This window comes from Leucoraja erinacea, chromosome 23, assembly GCF_028641065.1.
Source record: "Leucoraja erinacea ecotype New England chromosome 23, Leri_hhj_1, whole genome shotgun sequence".
NCBI classification, from domain to species: domain Eukaryota; kingdom Metazoa; phylum Chordata; class Chondrichthyes; order Rajiformes; family Rajidae; genus Leucoraja; species Leucoraja erinaceus.
Window position 1 is genome coordinate 9197352 of NC_073399.1, and position 22776 is coordinate 9220127.

The following is a 22776-nucleotide window of genomic DNA, read 5'->3' on the forward strand; positions in this document are numbered from 1 at the left end:
TTTTTTGAAATTAGTTGGAAAAATGATGAAAGCTCAACAAACAGCGACGTACCGAGCAGAGAATCAGGAGATAATATAATGGAACATTCGTGTCAAATGTCTTGACAGCAGGATAAACTTATAGTTGTCCCAGATCCACAGCAGTTCACGTTCTCCAGCACTTTATTTATGGTGAAAACAAACAATTTCCTTGTTTTAAACATGCAGGCTGCAGTTAGTGAAGCCAAGAGTTCTTTAAATTAGAATTTTAGCTTCTCTGCTGTGAAGAACATGGATATATACGGGGGGGGGGGGGGGGGTGTGGGGAGAGGGAGGGGGTGGGGGGAGAGAGGGGGGGTGGGGAGAGAGGGGGGGGGGGTGGGGGGAGGAGGAGGGGGGGGAGAGGGGGGGAGAGAGGGGGGTGGGGGAGAGAGAGGGGGGGTGGGGGAGAGAGGGGGGTGGGGGGAGAGAGGGGGGGTGGGGGAGAGAGGGGGGTGGTGGGGAGAGGAGGGGGGTGGGGGAGAGAGAGGGGGGGGGGGAGGAGAGGGGGGGGGGGGGGAGAGAGGGGGTGGGGAGAGAGAGAGACAGCACAATATACAATCAGCTACATGGATTATATTTAGAGTTTAAGCCCAGTTATACAAGACCCAGTTACAATGCAGAGACAGTTAACAGATCATTAATTTCCACTGTAAAGGGCTTGTGATTCCAGCAGGGGAGCAGGAAGATGGGAGATCAGAAAACAGTTACTCTACAAAGCCAATTACAATGTCCACCTGCAATCAGGCTGAAGGATTCGGTTGTTTTTGGAGGTGATTTATTAAATTTCAGGCTGGGATCTGAACACATCAAGATGCAGTTGATTGCACGATGGGAACACATTCCAAATGGCCTTGTGCCAATTGTCACTCTCGGTCGGCCTGCAGGGAGTGGGGGTGAGAGGAGGGGGTGAGTGAGTGAGTGAGTGAGTGAGTGAGTGAGTGAGTGATGTGAGTGAGTGAGTGAGTGAGTGACGTGGAGTGAGTGAGTGAGTGGAGTGAGTGGTTGTGAGTGAGTGAGTGGGTGGGTGGGTGGGTGGGTGGGAGGGTTGCCAAGGTCTGGAGGCACGCCCGCACTCCCAGCTCCCTGGGCTCCAGGATCAGTGACGCCGGAGGCAGCTCCCGGAGAATGACTGAGGAACGTTAGTGCCTGATTGTGAGAATGCTTCGTGTCAGGGGGCAGAGAAGGGGGGGGGGGGGGGGGCGGCCAGGCAGTGTTTGAGCTGGGGCAAGCTCGCCGAAAGGGGGAGGGGGTGATGAGGGGTGTGGGAGGAGAGACAATGAGAAAGGAGGTGGGGGTGGGGGGAAGGGGGAGACTGCGAGGGGGGGGGAGGGTCATTATGCTAGAACTATTCAGTATAGGACAGACCCATTTTTCCCCCACCCACTGTGCCCTGCAATGGTGACCAGGCCCTTTGCAGCCCCCGTGTGAGGGATGCCAACCCCCTCCCCACTCCCTATGCCTATGTGTGGGGAGGGGGGGAGAGGGAGGGGGGGGTGGGGGGGGTCAGTCGAAGCAGATGAGCTGAGCCTCAGAGCCTGGCTGCTGCTGGATCTGCGGCGGTGGCTGCTGCTGCTGCTGCTGCTGTGGCGGTGCTCCAGGGGGCGCCATCTGTGGAGGGAGGAGGGCAGAGCGTCAGGGATAGCAGGACAGTGTGGGCGCAGGGCAAGGCCACTCTGCCCACCCAGTCCCTGCTAGCTCGCACAGTAAACACTTTCACCGCCCCATCCCTGGACACGCTCGCTCTCATGTCCAATTCTATGGAGCGAAAGAAATAGGCGACATTTCGGGTCGAGACTCTTCTTCAGACTCTGAAGTCTGAAGAAGGGTCTCGACCCGAAACTTTGCCTATTTCCTTCGCTCCATAGATGTTGCCTCACCCGCTGACTTTCTCCAGCATTTTTGTCTACCTTCGATTTTCCAGCATCTGCAGTTCCTTCTTAAACGCTGTGTAACTCTAGCTCAAGCACTTTGTACCTATCCATGTTCTCCAGAGATGCTGCCTGACCCGCTGAGTTACTCCAGGTTTGTGCGTTCTTTTTTACCAAAGTGTGGTATTCCAGCATCTGCAGTTGGTATTACACGATGCCAAGGTCATCTCTTATCTGCCTGCACGCTGCCCACATCCCACCATTCCCTGCATATCCATGTACCCATCCAAAAGTCTCTTACGCACCACTATCGTATCTGCTTCCACCACCACCCCTGGCAGCTCGTCCCAGGCAGCCCACACCCTCTGTGTGACCAAACTTGTCCCGCTCATCTCCTTCAAACTAAAAAGCGAAAACTACAAACATGCACGTCTTTGGGATGTGGGAAGGAACGCACGCGGTCACGGGGAGGACCCGCCAGCTGGCACCGGGTCTCTGGTGCTGTGAGGACCCGCCAGCTGGCACCGGGTCTCTGGTGCTGTGAGGACCCTCCAGCTGGCACCGGGTCTCTGGTGCCGTGAGGACCCGCCAGCTGGCACCGGGTCTCTGGTGTTGTGAGGCGACGGCACGACCCGCTGTGCCGCCTGCTGGATGGCACGATATCACCATGGCATTGAGAACGGGGTGTGTGTGCGTGGCCTCTCACCTGCTGGTACATGGGCTGCTGTGCTGGCAGGTAGGGCTGCTGAGGGGGCAGATTGCCCATGGGTGCATCCTGGGCAGGCGGCACTGGCATCATGTTCTGTAGGGGAACAAGACGGGGGAGCATGGTCACGCAACACCACGGACTGGAGGAGAATAACCGTGCAGGGAGCAGGATAACACACACACACCCATCACTTCCCACACACCCACTGTGCCCTGTGTGTACACACACGCCCACCCACCGTGTACGCAGGCCCACCTCCCACACACTGTGTGCCCCCACACCCCCACTGTGGGGCCTACCTGCATGTTGTAGGGCTGGTAGCCCATGGGCACCGAGTAGCCCAGGCCACCTGGCTGGGGTGGGGGGAGAGACGGCAGCGGCTGGGCCTGCGACGCCACGTTCTGCAAGACAGGGCGCACCGTTCAACACACTGACAATAAGCACCCCGCACGCCCCCAGTATGACCTGCACGCCATCTTCAGAGAGGAAAATTCAGAGGGAGGAAAAGGGGTAGGGGGAAAGGGGGAGGGGAAAGGGGTAGGGAAATGACGTGGAAAGGGGGGGGAGGGTAAAGGGGTGGGGAGGTGGGAAAGGGGAGGGGGGGGGGGAAAGGGGAGAGGGGGGGGGATAGGGAGAGGGGGGGGGGGGGGGGAGAGGGGAGGGGAGAGAGAGGGATGGAGAGGTGGTGAAGGGAGAGGGGGAGAAGGAGAGGGGGGGAAGGGGAGAGGGGGGGGAAGGGAGAAGGGGGGGGGGGGAAGGGGAGAGGGGGGGAAAAAGGGAGAGGGGGGGAAGAGGGGGGAGAGGGGGGAAGGAAGAGAGGAGGGAGGGGGAAAGGGGGGAGGGAGGGGGGAAAAGGGGGAGGGAGGGTGAAAGGGGAGGGGGTGGGGAGGGGGAAAAGGGGGAGGGGGGAAAAAAGGAGGGAGGGTTGTGAGCACAAGACGAGAGCTTTTCACGTTCTGCAGCGTCAGAGTTGCCACGGTTGCCGGTGTGCGGGTTCGACGGGAAGGGCAGCAACTTACCTGGTAGTTGTGTGTGGGTGTAGGCTGGTAGCTGGAGTAGCCGGGGTTGGTGGTGGGCAAGGGCTGGGGTTGCTGGCCGGCGTGGCCACTAGGCGGTGCCGTCTGGTACATGTAGGGGTTCACCATGGCCGGGGTCTGGAGAAGGGGGGGTGGGCACAAACATCACATAAAGACCCCATGGTGACTGCACCCCCGGCACAAATAACCCCCACCCCACAAGCCCCAGCTCCCCCCCCCCCCCCCAATCATTTTACCCAAAAAACCCCCAACCCCCCCCCCCCCCTCCCCTCCCATTCCCACACTAAACTTTGAGCACGGCCACACATACACTGGAGGACCAGCGCTGCCACCATTACCAAACCCCCTCCCCACCCCTCACCCCGTCCCCTTCCACTTCCACATCCCTCCCTCTGCCTTTAGGTCTCTCTCTGTATCGACACCCTTTCACCTCCTTCCCACCCCCCCCTCTAGCCCTGGCCACCTGCTCCACCCAGCGGTTTCCCACCCATCTCTGAGGAGAAACGAGGAACTGCTGCGGAAACGGGATTAGCCAAAAAACAAAAAAACAAAAAGGGCACAAAGTGCTGGAGTAACTCAGCGGGTCGGGCTGCATCCCTGGAGGACAAAGATGCACCCATGTTCTCCAGAGAGGCTGCCCAACTTGGTGATTTACTTCAGCACTTCATGTCATTTGCCAGGCTTTATCCCAAACGCCACCTCTTCCAGCTTTCTCCACCCCACCCCGCTCTCTATCAGTCGGAACCCCTGACTGGAAACGTCGCCTGTCCTGTCCACCCCTTCCGCGGACCCGCGGTGTGTTTGGGTTAAACCGAGTGCTGGCCGCGCTGGGCGTTATGATCTGGCGCCGCCCCTCACCTGCTCCGGTGACGGCCATGGAGGGGTAGGGTGCTGTGCCGGGCTGGGCCGCCTGGTTCATGTAGACGGTGTGCATGGGCGATCCTTCCACCGAGCCCGCCGGGCTGAAGGTGGCGGGGAAGTTGGCCGGGCCCGATGGCTGGTACATCACCCCGCCAGCAGCGGGCATGGACTGCAGCTGAGGGCAGGAGGGCAACGCAGTTACACATGAACGTCAGACACGGTAAATGCCACACAGTCTCCCAACACTAAAGCCAACTGGCTCACTAAAAAATCCCACTCTCGGTTTAGTGTTAGCCTGTCCTAGTGTCTAGTCTAGTTTAATTCAGTCGAAGGCAGAGATTAATATGGGTTTCAGAGGTTATGGGGAGACGTCAGGAGAATGGGGTTAGGAAGGAGAGATACATCAGCCATGATTGAATGGCAATAGGCAATGGACAATAGGTGCAGTAGGCCATTCGGCCCCTCGAGCCAGCACAGCCATTCAATCAGTGGCTGATCATCCACAATCAGTACCCCGTTCCCACCTTCTCCCCATATCCCTTGACTCTGCTATCTTTAACAGCTCTGTCTAGCTCTCTCTTGAAAGCATCCAGAGAACCAGCCTCCACTGCCCTCTGAGGCAGAGAATTCCAGACTCACAACTCTCTGCGTGAAAAATATTTTTTTCTCATCTCCGTTCTAAATGGCTTACCCCTTATTCTTAAACTGTGGCCCCTGGTTCTGGACTCCCCCAACATCGGGAACATGTTTCCTCCCTCTAGCGTGTCCAAATCCTTAATAATCTTATCTGTTTCAATAAGATCCCCTCATCCTTCTAAACTCCAGAGTATACAAGCCCAGTCGCTCCATTCTATCTTGATGGGACAAATGGCCTAATGCTGCTCCAATCACTTATGACATAAACAGACCCGAACTCTGACTCCCAGCTCGATGAATATTGATTTATCTTAATTCAAGACTCCCCTTGCATCCCCTCTCCCCTCGTCCCTTCGCCACCTTAGTCATCCTGCTAGTGTCACTGTTCGTATCACTTCCTTATCACATCTTCTACAGCCAACAATGGCGGCCGGTGCCAGCTGTAATTTGCTCTGCTCCTTGTCTACCCCTTGATCAGTCTGAAGAAGGGTCTCGACCTGAAACGTCGCCCATTCCTTCGCTCCAGAGATGCTGCCTCACCCGCTGAATTACTCCAAGTGGAAAGTTTAGTTAAGTTTAGAGATACAGTGCAGAAACAGGCCCTTTGATCGGAAACGTCATCCATGCCTTTCCACCAGAGATGCTGCCTGACCCGCTGAGTAACCACGGTGCTGCTCCCGTTACCCCTGCTCCCTGTTCCCGCCTCTTACCTGTGCGTAGGGCAGTGGGAAGGCTGGCATCTGTGCCCGCATCTGAATGGTCTGTTTCTGCTGCTCCAGCCGCATCTGGCGCTCCTTCTCCTGCTCCTGCAGCCGCTGAATGGCCAGCTGTCTCTGCATCTCCAGGTACTCCTGAGGAACAAGGTACACGGTTCAAGCCTGAGCCACGTCAAGGCACGCACAGCACTTGCAGTCCGAAATGTCCTAACCTGCCTAGTCTGAAGAAGGGCCTCCACCCAAAATGTCACCTGTTCCTCGAAGGGTCACGACCCAAAACGTCACCTATTCCTTCTCCCCAGAGATGCTGTCTGAGCCACTGTATTATCTTGAAGATAGTGGAGTCAGGGGATATGGAGAGATGGCAGGAACAGGGTACTGATTGTGAATGATCAGCCATGGTCACATTGAATGGCGGTGCTGGCTTGAGGGGCCGAATGGCCTACTCCTGCACTTATTGTCTATTGTTACTCCAGCTTTTTGCGTCCACCTTCAGTTTTAACCGGCATCTGCAGTTCCTTCCTACTCCCTCTCCAGTCTTATAGAACAGTTTGATGCAGGAAGAGGCCCTTCATCGCATAATTCCCATGCTGAACATGATGCCAAGTTAAACTAATCTCCTCTGCGTGTGTGTGTGATCCATATCCCTCCATTCCCTGCATATCGACGTGCCTGTCCCTAAGTCTCTTAAACACCACTATCACATCTACCTCCACCACTACCCCTGGCAGCGTGCGCTCCAGGCACCCAGATGTGTGATACATTTGCCTCTCACATCTCGTTTAAATTTTGCCCCTCTCATTATAAACATATGCCCTCTAGTCTTTAACATTTCTACTCTGAGCATAGGGTTCTGGACATCTATCATATCTATGCCATAAATTACACCACGAGGAACTTTGAGCTGGGTGTTATAGAAATCAGGTTGATTCTTTATTGACATTTACAGCCTTGGATTTGCCTGTGCTATTGAGTGATGGGGCAGGGAGAGGACACAGAATAAACACTCGTGGACGGTACAGGAGTCAAGAGAACTGCAGGGAACAGAGGGATATGGATCGGGCAGGCACAGGAGATCAGTGTAAGGGCACCATGTTCGGCATGGACGTTGTGGGCTGAAGGGCCTGTTCCTGTGCTGTTCCCTCTATTGCTACCGTGCTCTCTAGTGCTGTGAGATCTACAATCGCCGTTCAAACTACGACTGCTCTGCGGGCTCTATTATTGCTCTGTGTGCTCTACTGCCATGTACTCTGCTGTTGCTCCGAGCTCTCTACTGTTGCTCTGTCTGCTCTAATGTCACGCGCTCTGCTGTTGCTCTGTGCGCTCTATTACTTTGTGTGCTCCACTATCGTGCGCTGCGACCCAGCTCCGCGACCGCTCTGCGCTCACAATCACTGCCGCCGCGTGCTCTACTACTGCCCGCGAGCTCTACTACTGCCCGCGTGCTCTACTACTGCCCGCGTGCTCTACTACTGCCCGCGTGCTCTACTACTGCCCGCGAGCTCTACTACTGCCGCCGCGTGCTCTACTACTGCCCGCGAGCTCGGGGCACGGACCTGCTTCTTCTGTCGCATGATCTCCAGTTTCTGGGCCAGCTGGATCTGCCGCTGCCTCTCGGCCTCCTCGGCCGCTCGCCGCAGCTTCTCGCTGTGCTCCTCTCGCAGAGCGTTCAGGGCCCCGCGCGCGTCCCTGATCTGGGCCAGCTTGTCCTGGAGACCCTCGTAGTACACTGCAACACAAGGTGAAAACCACTGCAATAGACACAAGGTCACCTCATCCCCTCCCGTCCACAAGCTACCCGGCACGATGCAGATTCAAGACTCCCTTGCGCGGTGAGGCCACGAATGTCACCCAGTGCTCACTTCCAAAATTGGCTATTGGTGGGCTCTGACGGAGGAGCTGGCCATTCCACCCATCGTGCTCTGCTCGCCCTACTGTAGGGTAGGATTAAGCCAGACATACTGCATAATGCTCGGTCCAACCTGGCCCAACCCAACCCGGCCAGTACCAACCCAACCCGGCCCGGCCCGTCCGAACCGAACCTGGCCCAACCCGTTCTAACCTCCACACTGGGGACATTGTCGGGACGGGGCAGAGCGTGCGGGCGACATGTGGTCTCGGGTGCAGAGGGCAAGGGTGTGGACACTCACGGCGTTTCTCGTCCAGCTGGTTAAGCAGCTCCAGCAGCTGAGGGTGCATGCTGTTGATGGACTGGAAGAGGGAGAGCACGGCGGTGTCGTTGGTGATGCTGCGGCCACGCATGTGATTGCTCTTCATGCGGTTCACAAAGGTCACCACCGAGTTCTGCAGCGTCTTCAGGAACTGCTCGTGGTTCTCCTCCGACTCGCCGTTCTGGTACTGCTGCTGAATCGCACAGAGAGCAGAGAACACATTCAGCCACAGAGTCACACAGCAGGGGAACTGGCCCTTCGGCCCGACTTACCCATGGTGAACAAGGTTTAGTTTAGTCATCGTTTACACATACAGCGTGGAAACAGGTCCTTCACTCCAGCTTGCCCATACCCACCAAGGTTTAGTTGAGTTTTAGTTTAGACATACGGCATGGAAACAGGCCCTTCGGCCCATCTTGCTCATGCCGACCACTGTTTAGTTTTAGTTTAGACAGACAGTGTGGAAATAGGCCCTTCAACCCAGCTTGCCCGTGTTGACCAAGGTTTAGTCACAGTTTACACATAAAACATGGCAACAGACACTTCGGCCAGCTTGCCCATACTAACCTGCAATGCTACTGCTGCTCAGCATGGACTCGGTGGGCCAAAAGATCTGTTTCCTTGCCATATCTCTAAATTAAAACTAAAGCTACACTAAACCTTGCCCACACCAACATGCAATGCGACTGCTGGTCGGCGCGGACTCAATGGGTTGAAGGGCCTGTTTCCACGCGGTAGCACTAGACCATTGTGGGCTCCACTTTTTCCGGGTCATTGATGCCAGCTCTAATTCGTTCTGCTCATACCTCTGGTTTCCCTCTACCCTGACTCTCAGTCTGAAGAAGGTCTCATCCCGAAACGTCACCTATTGACCAAGGTGCGGTTGAGTTATCACTTAGACATACATTGTCCACCAGGTCCGCGCCGACCTTGCAAGCCCCGCACATTAACACTATCCTACACCCACTAGGGACAATTTTTTTTAATTTACCAAGTCGATTAACCTACAAACCCGTAAGTCTTTGGAAGGCGGGAGGAAACCGAAATATCTTCGGAGAAAATCCACGGGGAGAACGTGCGGACTCCGTACAGAGAGAGCACCCGTAGTCGGGATCAAGCCCGGGTCTCCGGCGCTGCCGCAGTCGCTGTAATGGCAGCAACTCTACCGTGACCGCTATTGACGTTACGGTGACAGGAGAGCGGGCCTCACCTCCACCACCGTGACGGGGGCCGGGTGGGGCTCCACCGGCTGCACGGTCGGCTCCGCAACGGAGACCGGGGCCGAGGGGGTCGGGCTCTTCCGAACTTCCTCTTGCTTCTTCTCCCAGTAGGTCCGATTCAGGTAGCGAGCCAGCTTCCAATAAAGAGCACGACATGTTATTTAGCACGTGTAAGAAAGAACTGCAGGTGCTGGTTGAAATCAAAGGTGGACACAAAATGCTGGAGTAACTCAGCGGGGGTGAGGCAGCATCTCTAGAGAGAAGAAATGGGTGACGTTTCAGGTCGAGACCCTTTGGGTCTCGACCCGAAACGTCGCCCATTCCTTCTCTCCAGAGATGTGTGCCTCACCCGCTGAGTTACTCCAGCATCTTCTGTCAAACTAGATTATTTAGTACCATCGCTCTCTTCTCCTTCTTCTCTCCCTCCCCCCCCCCCCCCCCCCCCCCCCCCCCCCCCTCCCCCCCCTCCCCCCCCACCCCCCCTACCCCCCCCCCCCCCCCCCCCCCCCCCCCCCCCCCCCCCCCCCCCCCCCCCGACACACCCCCCCCCCCACCCCACCCCCCCCCCCCCCCCCCCCCCCCCCCCCCCCCCCCTCCCCCCGCTGTTAGAAAACCACCAACCGTTTTCATTCGACAAGTTTCACACAAATTATTACCTCAGGATCGATCTCTTCGGCAGTCGGGGCAGAAGAATTCTGGAAGGGAGAAGCAGAAGCTTTTCGTCTGATATTCACACTTCAATATTTATTGCCAACCACTTTCCCTCTCGTATGTCATCTTCTAACCCAACTACGACTAAACAAGCGTTTAGAGATACTGCACGAAAAATCAGGCCCTTCGGCCCACCGAGTCCCTGCCAACCCCCCCTTCGCTGTACTCTAGCACACTATTCCCCCCCCCCCCCCCCCCCCACACACGGGACAATTTACAGAAGAAAGTTAGCCGACAAACCTGTACGACTTTTGAGATGTGGGAGGAAACCGGAGCACCCGGATAAAACCCACGCTGTCCATGCGGAATTTGCGTATTCTTCTTGTGACCACAAGGGGTTTCCTCCCACATCCCACAGATGTGCAGGTTTGCAGCTGGACTGCTCTCTGTAAATTGTCCTTGGTGTGAAGGGAGTGCATGAACAAGTGGGATAATATGGAACAAGTTTGAACGGGCGATTGATTGTCGGCGGACCAGAGGACCCGTTTCGGTGCTGCATCTTCTCCGTGGATTGTCACCTTGTCACCTCCAGATCTCTAAATTATGTCAGCATTATTCAAACACTCGTTGCGCACAGCAACAACAGAATTCCCCCTCAAATTGGCTCCCACACAAGCTGGGGCTGATGTTCTTACCACAGGGGACGAGTAGAGGCTGCTGACCGGTGGGGCTGATGAGGTGACTGGGCTTGGCTCAGCCTTTGGGTACATGGAGTAGGTGTTCTTCTGTCTCTGCAAGGGGGAGAGAGAGTTTTCAGTGAGACGTCAGCAAAAGCAAGCAATGGCCGTCAGCCCCACAATCTTGAACCTCCACCACCAGCCATCGACTTACGCCCACCCACACACGCCCACCCACCCACAACCGCCCACCCACCCACACCCATTTTTATTTTTAAAAGCTCTTGACTTTTCCCAAACCAAGATCTTTGCTAGAACTGTGACAATCATTTTGTCAGCAAGTTATTTGAAACTGTCATAAATGGACCATGCTTTGATCAGGCGCTTTGACATTAGACTTGGGATACAGCGGGATACGGTAGGATACTAGTGTATAGGGTGATCGGCCTTTCAGCCCACCGACTCCGCATTGACCAGCGATCACCCCGTACACTACCACCATCCCACATACTAGGGGCAATTTACAATTTTACCGGAACCGATTAACCTACAAACCTGCACGTCTCAAAACAAAGCTCCCGTAGCCAGGATCGAATCGGGCAGGGTTCACTGGTACTGTGAGGCAGCAGCTCTACCGTCACGAGTTACTTTGGTTTGAACTACAGCACGTCTGGCCGGCTGCATTTGTGTCAGGATTGACGCGTTAGGGAAAATCTTACAACCCGTCCACAGGATGGAACTTTGGGGGATATTTGAACATTAAAAAAAGGGGCCTAAGTATCCAAAGATGATAGATTAAGAAATATACCTGCACCTGACCCATCAAATATTCCCATAGACACAAAGCATCACATCTTGGCCACACCAATGAGAATGAAGACAATATGGTCAGCGTTGCTAAACCGGAAAGTTCATACATTCTAGGGACAGAATTATGCCATTCCACCCATCAATTTTACTCCGCTATTCAATCATGGCTGATCGATCTTTCCCTCTCAACCAACCCCATTCTCCTGCCTTCACCGCATAACTTCTGACAACAGTACCGATCAAGTATCTATCAATCTCTGCCTTAAAAATATCCATTGACCAGACCTCCACAGCCACCTGTGGATTAGAATTCCACAGATTCACCACCCTCTGGCTTAAAGAAATTCCCCCCTCACTCCTGTCCAAAGGTACGTCCTTTTATTCTGAGGCTACGGCCTAGTGGAAACCAAAGATCCTATAGCGAGCAAGATAGTCCACTCGATTACACTGGGCCCTCCTCTCCCCTCTCCCATCAGGCAAGAGGTACTCCAGATACAGGGACAGGGACAGCCTCCAGATACAGGGACAGTTTCTTCCCAGCTGTTATCAGGCAACGGAACCATCCTACCAACAACTAGAGAGCGGCCCTGAACTACCATCTACCTCATTGGAGACCCTTGGACTATCTTTGATCGGACTTTACTTTGCACTAAACGATATTTGTGTTATGTGCACATTGCAGACGGCTCGATTGTAAACATGTATTGTCTTTCCGCTGACTGGATAGCATGCAACAAAAGCTTTTCATTGCACCTCGGTCCACGTGACAATAAACCAGCCTCAGCTCTACCCCCCTCCCCCTCCCCCTCCCCCTCGCGGTGAGCGGTCGGACACACACCGGGACCCGTGGTCCCTGCCGCGCCGTCAACCCGCCCTGGCGGCGCCACTCACCGCTCTCTCTTTCTCTTCAGCCTCAGACTGCGACAGGGCTATGGCCAGCTGAAGTTCCTCTTCTTCCTGCAAGGCAGCTTCATCACGCTTGGGAGGTAACTGGCAGGAGAGACCCAGTCAATAGGAGGCAGGCATTCAGAAAGCGGACGGCGGGAAATAATACAACTCCTCACGTCAGGTGTGCGCAAACCTCACCCCCTATCCCCAAACACAATTCCAGTTTGTTTAGGAGTCATAGAGCCCATCGGCCCAACTTGCCCACACCGGCCAACATGCCCCATCTACACCAGTCCCACCTGCCTGTGAAGGGCCCATATCCCACTAAATTTGTCCCATCCATGTACCACTCTGTTTATTAAACCTTGGGATAGTCCATGCCTTAATTACCTCCTCCGGCTTACCCCTTATTCTTAAACTGTGGCCCCTGGTTCTGGACTCCCCCAACACCAGGAATATGTTTCCTGCCTCTAGTGTGTCCAAATGCTTAATAATCTTATATGTTTCAATAAGATTCCCTCTCATCCTTCAGAGTGTACAAGCCCAGCCGCTCCATTCTATCAACATATGACAGTCCCGCCATCCCGGGAATTAACCTTGTGAACCTACGCCGCACTCTCTCAATAGCAAGAATGTACTTCCTCAAACGTCCTCTGGACCCTCTCCAATGCCAGCACGTCCTTCCTCCGATATGGGGCTCAAAACTGCTCACAATATTTCACATGCGGCCTGACCAGCGTCCGATCAAGCCTCGGCATGCTCGGCCACTCCCGGATGACTGGCAGTGGTGTGCATCTTACCTGAGACTGCTGGGAGAGAGGGCTAGTTAGGTATTCTGGGGGCAGGTCGACGGGTGCAGTGGCAGCTGGCTTGGCCTCGGATTTCCTGGCGAGAGAAGACACAACACTGTCCAATGCAAGTTCAACCAAGATGGCCATGCCCTGACCATTCACATGCAAGAACCTGGCAATGGAAGCTTAGTGCAACCCATCCGCACTTGAAAACACTTTGATTTCAGCAAAGACCCTTTTCTACCAAGGTACTGGTCCACCAGATTACTTCCCCTCCCCTCAATCCACCCTCCCCCCCCCCCCTCCCCAACATCCCACCTCTCACCCTATCTACATCATTGGTGACCCTCGGACTATCCTTGATCGGAATTTACTGCCGTCACCTTGCACTAAACGTTATTCTCTCATCAAGTATCTGTACATTGTGGACGGCTCAATTGTAATCACGTATTGTGTTTCCGCTGACTGGTTAGCCTGTGACAAAAGCTTTTCACTGTACCCCACTGTCAGTGCACGTGACAATAAACTAAATTCAAACAGTGGGCAGCTGGTAGACCTGTGGTCTCACGGCGCCAGAGGCCCGGGTTCCATCTTGACCTCGGGTGCTGTCTGTGTGGAGTTTGCATTTTTCTCCCTGTGACTGCGTGGGTTTCCTCCGGGTGCTCCAGGAGATTCCCACATCCCAAAGGCTCGTGGGCTTGTCGGTTAATTAGTCTCTGCATATTATTCCGACTGTGCACGGGAGTAGATGAAGAAAGAGTGGACAACTCTCTCCCCCCCCCCCCCCCCACACAGCGGGCAGTGGGTAAATGGAATGAACTACCAGGAGAAGTGGTCAAGGCAGGTATAAAATACATGTTAAGGACAGGTACATGAAGATGAAAGTGGAGAGCTAGTGTGAGCAGGGCGTAGACTCTGTGGGCCCAAGGGCCTGTTCCTTTCAATCATTCAATGCTGCATCTTTCAATCAACCAGTCAATTTAACACACATTGTTAAATCCAATTAACTTTAAATTTTCTCAATAATGGATATTTGTACATAAACACAACTAACGGGCCTGTCCCACTTACACAATTTCTTTTTGACGACTGCCAGCACCCGTCATAGTCGCAGCAGGTCGCCGAAATTTTTCAACCTGTTCAAAACCCAGCGTCGACCAGAAAAAAGGTACGACGCTTTGGGCGACTACTCACGACCAGACAGGCGTCACCGAAAAAAATCACGTAAGTGGGACAGGCCCATAATTGTAAGCAATAGACAGGTGAAGTTACGTGGCAATAATGGATTAACCGTAATCTACCAATCCAATAAGAATAAAGTTTGGCGTACATGGTACTGGTGTCAAGTTCTTCCTTTCTGTGGGGAAAAAAAATTACAGGTCACCAAAGAGACACACACACACACACCAAATATTCTTAACTTTAACCACCTGAACTACCCCAGTCCAGACTTGTTGAGGACACTGGAGACCAGAGGCATGTATTTGCACCACAGTCATCGAGTGCAACTCCCCAACTAAGGTTTTCATTAGTGAACTGAATCTCTCTCCATCACGACATAATGATTTGATTTATTGGATCACATCTGCTCCAAGTGCCGGAACCGGCATATAAAAAGGCACAAAGTGCTGTAGTAACTCAGCAGGTCAGGCAGCATCTGTGGAGAACACGGATAGATTACGTTCATGGTCGTCTCCCAAAACGCCATCGATCCATGTTACGGTCCATTAAAGATACAGGGCGCAAACCAACAGGCGCTTCGGCGCAAAGTACTTGCGGCCAGCAATCACTCCGTACACCAGCACAGTGCTGTAATAGCGCCACCTATGTGTGGGAGGATTGGTAATGATCATGAATAAACCGCAGTACACTGTACAGTCGATATCCAGTCACCAGCGTGTCAACTCGTGTTTTATGTCTTAGCATAAGATATCACAAGTGCTCCTTAAACTATTTTAGTGTCATTCACCCTCGACTTTAATTTTCTTATGTTTACTGGTAATTTGTCTCATTCTCCCTTGTGTATAATTTTGTGTACAATTTATTTGTCGAAGGAAATCATCGCAGACTTCAGGAAGACCAGGGGTGGCAGACATACCCCATCCACATAAACAGGACTGAGGTGGAGCGCGTCTCCAACTATAAATTCCTCGGGGTACATATCTCAGAGGATCTGTCCTGGTCCCTCAATACCACCAAACTGATCAATAAGGCGCAGCAGTGCCTCTACTTTCTGAGGAGGCTTAAGAAAGTTCACCTGTCCCCCCAGATCCTGTCCAACTTCTACCGCTGTACCATTGAAAGCATCCTGACCACCTGCTTCACGGTATGGTACAGCAGCTGCACCACAGCTGACAGGAAGGCACTGCAACGGGTGGTGAAAGCCGCTCAGCACATCATCGGTGCCCCGCTCCCTGCCATGGATGCCCTCCACCGCAAACGGTGTCTGAGACGGGCCGGGAAAATCATTAAGGACCCCTCTCACCCTAACCATGGACTATTTGCCCTCCTCCCATCAGGGAGGTGGTACAGGAGCCTCAGGTCTCGCACAAGCAGGCTGAGGAACAGCTTTTTCCAAAATACCATCACCCTGCTGAACTCACAGGCCCGACGCTAGCTATCTTTATACTCTTTTATCTGTATATATTTATTGCCTATGTACTAGTTTAATTCATCCACATTGCACATATTGTTTTAACCAGTATTTTTACTACTTTGCACTCTGATTAGATGCTAAACTGCATTTCGTTGTACCTGTACTCGTATTTGTGCAATGACAATGAAGTTGAATCGAATCAAATCAAATTTTGTCACATGAGCAAAAAACATAAATTAACTCATTCACCCCAAAATAATTTCATTCACTTGGGTGAACCATTCACCAGTTTAAGGAGCACTGTACGAGCAATACCCTCCACATTAGAGACAATGTACAATTTTACCAAAGTCGATTAACCTGCAGTCTTGGAGTGTGGGAGGAAACCGGAGCGCCCGGGGAAAACCAACACGGTCACAGGGGGAGCGTACAAACTCCCTACAGACAGCACCCGCAGTCAGGATCGAACCCGGGTCTCTGGCGCTGTGAGGCAGCAGCTCTGCCGCTGCACTACTGCGCCGTCCTGTCCTCCAGAGATGCTGCTTGACCTGCTGAGTTACTCCACCATTTTGTGCCTTTTGGTGGACAAAAGGGGTCACCGACGTCAGGCGTTTGTGTGGCAGAAAGAAGGTTAATAAGTGGGGTCTCTAAACATTCCACACCCACGTACAACTTACATGCATTCTAAATTACTATCTACACAGAGCAACCTGCATAGGTCGAACAATCAAGCCAAGTACAAACCCAGAGACCCAGTTCAATTCTGACCCTGGGTGTTGTCTGTGTGTTCAATTGGCCCGCTCTCCCCGTGACCACGTGGGTCTCCTCCCGCACCCCGAATTCATGCGGGTTTGTAGGTTAAGAATAAGGAGTAAGCCATTTAGAACGGAGACGAGGAAACACTTTTTCATAAAGCACAGAGAGTGGTGAGTCTGTGGAATTCTCTGCCTCAGAGGGCGGTGGAGGCAGGTTCTCTGGAGGCTTTCAAGAGAGAGCTAGATAGGGATCTTAAAAATAGCGGAGTCAGGGGATATGGGGAGAAGGCAGGAACGGGGTACTGATTGGGGATGATCAGCCACGATCACATTGAATGGCGGTGCTGGCTCGAAGGGCCGAATGGCCTACTCCTGCACCTATTGTCTATTGTCAATTGGCCTCTGCACGATTGCCCCTCATGTGCAGGGAGTGGATGGGAATGTGTGATAGCATAGAGGTAGCATGAGGGGGTGATCGATGGCCGGCGTGGACTCGGTGGGCCGAAGGGCCCGTTTCCAAGCTGTATGTTTCAGTCAATCAACAGGCAAACACTCAAACCTGGGGCAAGTTTCAATCCACATGAAACTCCAGCAGTCAGCTCTGGCCTGCAATTGTCGCCGTACTTCCCAGGAGTGAAGGTCTTACCTTTGTTTAAACACCTCCCAGACAAGGGACAATCCTGTGCACTGATAAAGCAGCAGGCACCTCATGTACATCCGTCACCTACATCTTACCCGCTGCCCCTTCAAATCAAACAAGCGGTGAAGCCGCACACATCAAGACCAAAGATGTCAGTTTCTCTGGAGAGAAGGAATGGGTGACGTTTCGGGTTGAGACCCAAAGGTCTCATTCCTTTTCTCCAGGGATGCTGCCTGCCCCGCTGAGCCACTCCAGGTTTTTGCGTCTACCTTCGGTTTAAACCAGCATCTGCAGTTCCGTCTTGCACATCAAGGCCAACGTTTACTAACTTGTTCAGCTGCTCAAAGCATGGCTCGCAAACGCGGACTTCTTTCTCGATCCCAAACTTGGGGATGGTGGAGGACTTGGAGGAACATTTTCCACAGAAGATCTGCCCACACGCCCTGCAGTGATGCTGGGGAGAAGAACGGACAACAGCAGCAGTCAGCTCAGCTGCCCAGCCTTGTAGCTTTGCAAATGCTCCTTCTAAAGACACGCGCGACCATCTGTCGGTTAATCCCCCGTGCCAGAGCTTGTTGTTAATCATCAGTTGCCGGAGTTTAGTTTTAGTTTTGAGATACGGCGCAGCAACAGGCCCTTCCACCCATCGAGTCCGCGCCGACCAGCGGTCCCCATATACCAACCACGGGTGACAATTTACAATTTGACCAACGCCAATTAACCTGCAAAGCCACACGCCTTTGGAATGTGGGAGGAAATTGGAGCACCCCTAGAAAACCTGGGAGAACATACAAACTCTGTACAGACAGCCCCCTTAGTCGGGGGGGGGGTGGGCGGGGGGAACGACGACAAAAGGGGGAGCCGGCGTGGTTTGTAACTTAGATGTAACACCGTAGATGGCTGCTATTTGTATACATTGTGTATGCAGGCAGAGAATTCCTACGTATTCCTATCCCTATTGTCTGTGCGGAGTTTAAGCGGTCTCCCTGTGACCTGCGTGGGCTTTATCCGAGATCTCCAGTTTCCTCCCACACTCCAAAGACGTACAGGTTTGTAGGTTAATTGGCTTGGTATAAAATGTAAAAAAATGGTCCCTTGTGTGTGTGTGTGTGTGTGCGCAGGATAGTGCTTGTTAGTGTGCAGGGACCGCTGGTCGGCGTGGACTCGGCGGAGTGAAGGGCCTATTTTGCCACTGTATCTCCAAAGCAAACTAAAAGGTACGGTGCAAGTTGAATTTGTTGCTTGTTTGCGATGTTCTACATTCAGTACGAGCAGCGTGCGACCACCGGCTGCGTTGCCTGGTGTATTGCCTCTGATGAAGGCTCTGACCAATAAATTTCAAAGCTGGAGGACGAGCGAGGGGGGTCGGGGGTCAGGGGTCGGGGGGGGGGCAACTACCTTTCTGGTCACCACTCCAAACTGCACTCTGCACCGGTGACATTCCTCAGCGTCCACCCAATCCGGGGCCTGCAGAGGAGCAAAGAGAAAGATATATCAGCCTCCTGTACATCCTGGATCATTGTCAGTTTTCCCCCTCCATTTGGTAAATAGCTCCAGATATTTTTCTGTAAAACAGTTTTTCTGGAAAAATCGAAGGTAGACAAAAATGCTGGAGAAACTTAACGGGTGAGGCAGCATCTATGGAGCGAAGGAATAGGTGATGATTCAATATAGGTGATGATTCAATAGACAAAGTGTTTCCACATCTCCGTTCTAAATGGCTTACCCCTTATTTTTAAACAGTGGCCCCTCGTTCTGGACTCCCCCAACATCGGGAACACGTTTCCTGCCACTAGCGTGTCCAAACCCTTAATAATCTTATATGTTTCAATAAGATCTCCTCTCATCCTTTTAAACTCCAGAGTGTCAAATTAACTGACTTGTATTCCGGATATGGGAAGAATCCCAAAACAACGCAGGGAGAACATGCAAATTCCACACAGACAGCAGCTGAGGTCAGGATTGAAGGGCGATCTGTGGCCTGTGAAGGCAGCAGCTCTACAGGTTGCCATTGACGACAGAGCAGATGGATGTCCCAGGGTCACGGACAGGATTCACTTGCTTCAGATGCACCTTGCCTTCACTATGAACACTTGACAAAGTTTCTATGTGAATGCATGATTGAAGTCGCTCACCCTTTCAGAAACAAACATTGCGTCACTCTCTTTAAATTCTGGGAACGTATTGCCTGAAATACGAAAAAGAGACATTAAAAAAAAAGCAGTATATGCCACACACAATACATATGATTCTTGCATAGAATATACTGCTGGAGTAACTCAGTGGGTCAGGCAGCATCTCAGAGGACGTGGTAAGGCAACTTATCGGGTCGGGGCCCTTTATCAGACACTGGATCTATTTTTGGGGATATTGCATGGAAATAGGCCCATCGTCCCACCGAGTCCATGCCAATCATCAATCACTCCGTGTACTAGTTTGATTTTATCCCACTTTCACATCCTGCACTCTAGGGGAAATTTACTTAGCCAATTAGCCAGGGTGGTGAATCTGTGGGATTCATTGCCACCGAAGGCTGTGGAGGCCGTCAATTGATATTTTTAAGGCATAGACTTGACGGGCCGAATGGCCTAATTCTGACCCTATCACTTATACACGTTGGGTCCACAAACCTGAACGTCCTTGGGAGACGAGCGGGAACCAGAACACTTGGAGAGAACCCACACTGGAAAATGTGCAAACTCTTGTTGTAAAGTTGCATGGATCTAATTGAGGATTTTTTATTAACTAGCGGGTTTAAAAGTGTTGATGTTAGTGGATTTCATAACGGAGTCTGCATTCTGAGTATTATGGAAAGTTTGTCAGAGGCGTTAATATGTAAGCCCCGTGATTTGTGGAGGATTTATTCGTCATCGGGCCTTGTACTGATTCCTTTCATTCCGAGGCTGTGCCCTCTGGTCCAAGGTTCCACAATTACCGACGGAGGGGAGATAGAACTCAAGCAGTCAAACCCACAGCTAATACTGGCTTACCTTCCACCTTCATGATCTGGTAGGTGTCCTGCACCACTTTATACTTGGGCTCGTTGCGAAAGGCCTGTGACCAGGCCTGGATCAGCTGCAGGATCTTGGTGCGAACGTTGGCCTCCGTCTGTTTCTGTGAAGCACAACGTACATCAGCTCACTTAACCGCGCCAGAAGAGGGATGGGAGACACACCGAGCACATCTGGGACAACTGCAGACTTTACACTTACTGTGTAGAAACGAGCCCTTCGGCCCACTGAGACCGTGCTGACCAGTGATCAGCTCGCACAATCCTACACACTAGCGACAATTTACAATTTTACCAAAGCCCATTAACCTACAAACCTGCACGTCTTGGGAGTGTAGGAGGAAACCGGAGCTACCCAGAGATAACCCACACACTCACGGGGAGAACGTGCAAACTCCACACAGATGCTGATAAAGTTAAAGTGGGATAACATAACGACCCAAAACATCACCCATTCCTTCTCTCCATAGATGCTGCCTCACCCGCTGAGTTACTCCAGCATTTTGCGTCTACCTAACATCGAACTGTGATGTTTCCACTAGTGGGAGAGTCTGGGACTAGAGGTCATAGCCTCTGAATTAAAGGATGTTATTTTTGGAAATTGAGGAGAAATTTCTTTAGTCAGAGGGGGGTGAGTCTGTGGAATTCTTTAACACAGAAGGCTGTGGAGGCCAAGTTAGTGGCTATTTTTTACGGCAAAGATAGATACTTGATTAGTGCGGGTGTCAGGGGTTATGGGGAGAATAGACAATAGACAGGAGTAGGCCATTCGGCCCTTCGAGCCAGCACCGCCATTCAATGTGATCATGACTGATCTTCCCCAATCAGTACCCGTTCCTGCCTTTTCCCCATATCCCCTGGCTCCACTATCTTTAAGAGCCCTATCCAGCTCTCTCTAGAGCCCAAAGCTGGACACACAGGACTGGAATAACTCGGCAGCACACGCCCCATCTCTGGAGAACAAGGATGGGTGAAGAAGGGTCCTCAACCCAAAACATCACCTATCCTTTTTTCTCCTCGAACTTACAGAAGTTTATAAAATCTTTGAACTGTGTGTTGATGATGTCCCTACTATTTTATTGTTTATTATTATTATTTTTTTTAATCTACTTATGTTTTGTAATCTGCTTATTAAATTTTGTAAGGCGTCCTTGAGAGTCTTTGAAAGGCGCCCATAAGTATAATGTTAATAATAAAAACATTTGTTTTTAAAAATCATGAGAGGAATAGATCGGATAGACACACTTGCCCAAGAATAGGGGAATCGAGAGCCAGAGGTTGAAGATGAGGGTGGAAAGATTGAAATAACAACTATCGAGTGACTTTTTAAATTTTTTTATATTTTTATAAACAAAGAGTGGCAAGTGTAGTCGGTGGGGGCGCTGCAAGCCGGCGCCCTGTCAGCAGCGTGTCCGTTTTTTTCAACTTTATTTGTTTTTTTTAGTATGTTTTAAAGTATGTTTTTTGTGTTTCTTCTTGTGTGGGGGGGGTGGTATGGGGGGGTGAGGGAGAAACCGTTTTGGTCGCCTCCTCCATGGAGAGGCGAATATTTCCAGGTCATCTCCACCCTTGGCCTAACAATGAGGATCGGGCGGCCTTTCCCGGAGACGCGCCCGGGGCTTCAGCGGCGGGCGCAGTGTGGACTCTCGGCGTGGAGCAGGCGAGCCCTCTCTGGGGCTCGCCGGAGGGGAGCGGTCCGTTTCGCTGGCTCGCGGCAGCCGGCAGCCTGAAGCGGTAGCCTGAAGCCGCGGTCTGCAGAGGTTCAGCTGGCACGGCGTCCTCAGCCCAGGATCCCTCGTGGGGGACCCGGGAGAAGAAGGAGTTTCCACCACCGGCTCGCGGCCAACTTCTACCGGTGTGGACTTACCATCACCCCTAGAGGGGAGCTTCGACAGCAGGCCCTGCGGTCTGCGGGCGGACTTTAAATCTTCGACCACCGGCCTGTGGCCTACACCAACCTAAAGCCGCGGTCTCCGGTGGGGAAGAGCCGATCCTGGGACTGACTCTGGACCCAACCACGGGGGGAAATGGAGGAGGACTGGCCAAATTTTGTGCCTTCCACCACAGTGATGAATGCTGTGGTGTATGTTTGTGTTAAATGTTTATTGTGTGTTCTTTATCATTGTACCGCTGCTGGCAAATTCATTTCACTTGCACTTTATGTGCAATGTGACGAATAAAACTGATTGTATTGTATTTGTATTGTATTGTGCATGGAACAAGCTGCCGGAAGAGGTAGTTGAAGCAGGTACTGTTGCAACGTTTAAGAAACTTTCATACAGGTACATGGATAGGATAGGTCTAGAGGGATATGGACCAAACACAGTTTGATGGGACTAGTGATGACGGGGCATGTTGGCTGGTGTGGGCCTGGTGGGTTGAAGGGCCTGTTTCCAAGCCGTAAGGTTATGACTCGGAAGATGTTGCCTGACCCGCTGAATTACTCCAGCCCTTTGTGTCCATCAAGACATCGTGATCGTTCTGGCAATAAACAATAGGTGCAGGAGTAGGCCATTCGGCCCTTCAAGCCACCACCAACATTCAATGTGATCATGGCTGATCATCCCCAATCAGTACCCCGTTCCTGCCTTCGCCCCATATCCCCTGACTCCACTATCTTCAAGAGCCCTATCTAACTCTCTCTTGAAAGTATCCAGAGATCCGGCCTCCACCTCCCTCTGAGGGAGAGAATTCCACAGAGAATGGCCACCCGTCTGGA

General features: G+C 52.4%; 1 protein-coding gene across 1 annotated transcript in view; it reads right to left on the reverse strand.

The window, feature by feature from the left end:
• Positions 1–1345: 1345 nt before the first annotated feature.
• hgs (hepatocyte growth factor-regulated tyrosine kinase substrate) overlaps positions 1346–22776 on the reverse strand; it is a 29601-nt gene continuing 8170 nt past the window's right edge. Inside the window, exons 5-22 of the mRNA XM_055653810.1 lie at positions 20038–20161; positions 19183–19235; positions 18446–18514; positions 17317–17501; positions 14387–14413; positions 13066–13150; positions 12269–12367; positions 10586–10681; positions 9896–9934; positions 9230–9373; positions 7999–8212; positions 7405–7577; positions 5843–5983; positions 4496–4671; positions 3618–3753; positions 2898–2999; positions 2596–2691; positions 1346–1629 (exon numbers count right to left, since the gene is read on the reverse strand). Coding sequence (XP_055509785.1) covers positions 1525–1629; positions 2596–2691; positions 2898–2999; positions 3618–3753; positions 4496–4671; positions 5843–5983; positions 7405–7577; positions 7999–8212; positions 9230–9373; positions 9896–9934; positions 10586–10681; positions 12269–12367; positions 13066–13150; positions 14387–14413; positions 17317–17501; positions 18446–18514; positions 19183–19235; positions 20038–20161 — 2064 coding nt within the window. The 3' untranslated portion in view covers positions 1346–1524. The remainder of the gene's footprint in view (positions 1630–2595; positions 2692–2897; positions 3000–3617; positions 3754–4495; positions 4672–5842; positions 5984–7404; positions 7578–7998; positions 8213–9229; positions 9374–9895; positions 9935–10585; positions 10682–12268; positions 12368–13065; positions 13151–14386; positions 14414–17316; positions 17502–18445; positions 18515–19182; positions 19236–20037; positions 20162–22776) is intronic.